Raw genomic sequence first — 2,500 nt, forward strand, 5'->3', positions numbered from 1 at the left:
AAGAATGGCTTCGTTTTGTATGCTGTCTTGAGTAAGCGGTTCCATGTCTTTCCTTTCCCTATTTGGATCATCTTGTTCCTTCCGATTGCCTCGCTCCCCCCCCCCCCTCTTTGCTTTACCTTGTCTCATCTTTCCCCCTTGGCATCGTCCCTTGCCTTGCCCTTGTCTCGTCCGTCCCCTTGAATCCTCCTTTGCTTTGCTTCTTGTATCGTCCCTTCCTCTTAGCCTCGACATGCCCTTATCACTTGTCTCATCTTCCGCCCTTGTCTCGCTCCTTGTATCGCCACGACCCCTTGCCTCGCTCCTTGCATCGCCCCCTATCCCTTGCCTTGTTCCTTGCATCGCCCCCTATCCCTTGCCTTGTTCCTTGCATCGCCCCCTACCCCTTGCCTCGCTCCTTGCATCGCCCCCTACCCCTTGCCTCGTTCCTTGCATCGTCCCCTACCCCTTTCCTTGCTTCGTTCCTCCCCAATTCTCCATCCTTACCTGGAGTGGTGCGGCGCGATCCAAGGTTCCACTTTGACAGGCCACATGCCAGGGCCAGGGCCAGGGCCGCCCTCCACCATCCATGCCCCGTTTTCAGCCCGCATGGCCAGGCACTCGCTGTCGTGGGCGGCCATGTCCATGCCCGTCATTAGGTCGCCCTGCCGCGCCTCCTCCATCTTGACGGAGAAGGGGCCAGGCTGGGCGGGATCCATCCCACCCTCCAACGCCGTGTACTGCACATCGTGGTAGAGCGCGGGCGGCCCCGGATCGCCCATCGTAGCGCCCGCGTCTGCTCCGTCCAGAAGGGTCTGCGGGGGGGAATTGTCAAGCGAGGGAGGCGAGTACAGGTACGAGTACCATGGCTGCTCGCACTCGCTCCACTCCGCACTGGCGACGCCCGCTGCGCCGCCGCTCGCGTCCCGCAGCGGGAGCCGGTCCTCGTGGGGGGCGCAGCCCTCGCTCTCGTGCTCCGAAGGCGTCAGGGACACTGTGGACGGGATGTGGGCAGGGGAGAGCGTGAGGGGCAGCGCGGGGTGGGCGTGAAGGCCCGGGCGGTGGGCGGTGGGGTCCAGGAGCGGGTCCTCGAAGGGTGCACGCACGAGCGACGGCGCCTTGAGGATCACCGAGGAGCAGACACCGTCGGCCGCTGCGGCCTCTTGCACTGGTGGCGACCTGGCCGCGTCCTCCTGCCTCGCGGTCTCGCCAGACATGGCACTGGCGTCCCTCCCGCTCGGCCTTCAATGCCAGCAGCTGCCAACGTCTCGCCGACAGGGAATGCCCTTCACACAACCGCCGCGGAAGTCACAAAGTCCGAGAGCGTATCACGAGAGACGCAGAGGCGCGCGCGTGCGGCGGCGACGGGCAGAGGTCAGGATGTGCGCGCGTGGCGAGAGGGACAAAGTGACACTGGTGCCACAGAGGAAGGGGCGGAGTGGTCAAACTGGCGACGCAGTGCCACCCTCTGACGCCTGCCACGCGCGTTCTAATCGCGTATTGTACATCGCCGTCGCTTCGCAAACGCCAGTCTGCCGCCCCGATTGACACCGAGTCAACTGCGACGCACAGTTCGCCCCAGACTAATGACTCTTAATGATCCCTGCCTAAGAAAACAAACACAGACGCGCCAATTGGTCCGATTGGAAAAGGCTGGTAATCAGTTTACAAATGGCGGCGTCTCCCCCTCCCCCCAATGACGAGGAGGGCTATCGCTGTGGCTTCCCCCCACCTACCCATTACCCCCCCCCCCCTCCAACCTCTCCTCACATAAACGAAGCTTCAATGTGCAAGAGGCCCGGACTATTTCATACGATTCAAGGAAACAACACAACAAGGTCTCTGGTACTTTTCTTGGGAGATAAACCTTTAAATCACAGGATGGGTATTACATAAAAATTACTAATACGACAGAAAAAGCAACACAAGACCTCGCTCCCTAAAAATATATAAATAAATAAATAAACAAAATAATTAAAAAGAAAAACGATAAAAAATAATCACGCAGAGATAATTACAATTTATCATCACGATGAATAAATATGATAACATCGATCAGACATCAAGAGTGAATAGATCAGAGACTAAAGAAAGTAAAACAAAAATAAATGAATAAACAAAACAATTTAAATCCCTCCTACCGCGTTTTAAAACAGACACCCTCATCTTCACTGCAAACCATTGCATATGCACGTTGTGCTGGGGGTTCCAGGAAGCATCGAGAAAAGCTTAGGAACTACATTTGGCAATCCGAAAAGCAAGAACAATTTCTATATTCAACAAGACTTGTAAGTTCGTCTAGGACAACTTGTACCCGAAAAATACCACGCCCATCCTACGACACTAGGGGGAGGGGGGGAGGGGTATGTGCGCACACACGCCTGCGCGCGTGTGTGTATGAATGCATGTGCGTGTGTATGTGTGTATGAAAAATAAAGGAATATGATTAACAGAATCCTATAAACATCCAATCAAAAAAAGGAAAAAAACAAAAAAGATCCGACCCTTTGCTACGAACCGC

General features: G+C 55.5%; 1 protein-coding gene across 1 annotated transcript in view; it reads right to left on the minus strand.

Moving 5' to 3' along the window:
• LOC122257921 (Nuclear hormone receptor HR96) overlaps positions 1–1,397 on the minus strand; it is a 27,555-nt gene extending 26,158 nt beyond the window's left edge. Inside the window, exon 1 of the mRNA XM_086552232.1 lies at positions 487–1,397. Within this exon, the coding sequence (XP_086408358.1) occupies positions 487–1,196 (710 nt within the window). The 5' untranslated portion in view covers positions 1,197–1,397. The remainder of the gene's footprint in view (positions 1–486) is intronic.
• Positions 1,398–2,500: the final 1,103 nt, after the last annotated feature.

This window comes from Penaeus japonicus, unplaced genomic scaffold (genome assembly GCF_977035675.1).
Source record: "Penaeus japonicus unplaced genomic scaffold, GWHDUDI00000001_assembly GWHDUDI00000026, whole genome shotgun sequence".
NCBI classification, from domain to species: domain Eukaryota; kingdom Metazoa; phylum Arthropoda; class Malacostraca; order Decapoda; family Penaeidae; genus Penaeus; species Penaeus japonicus.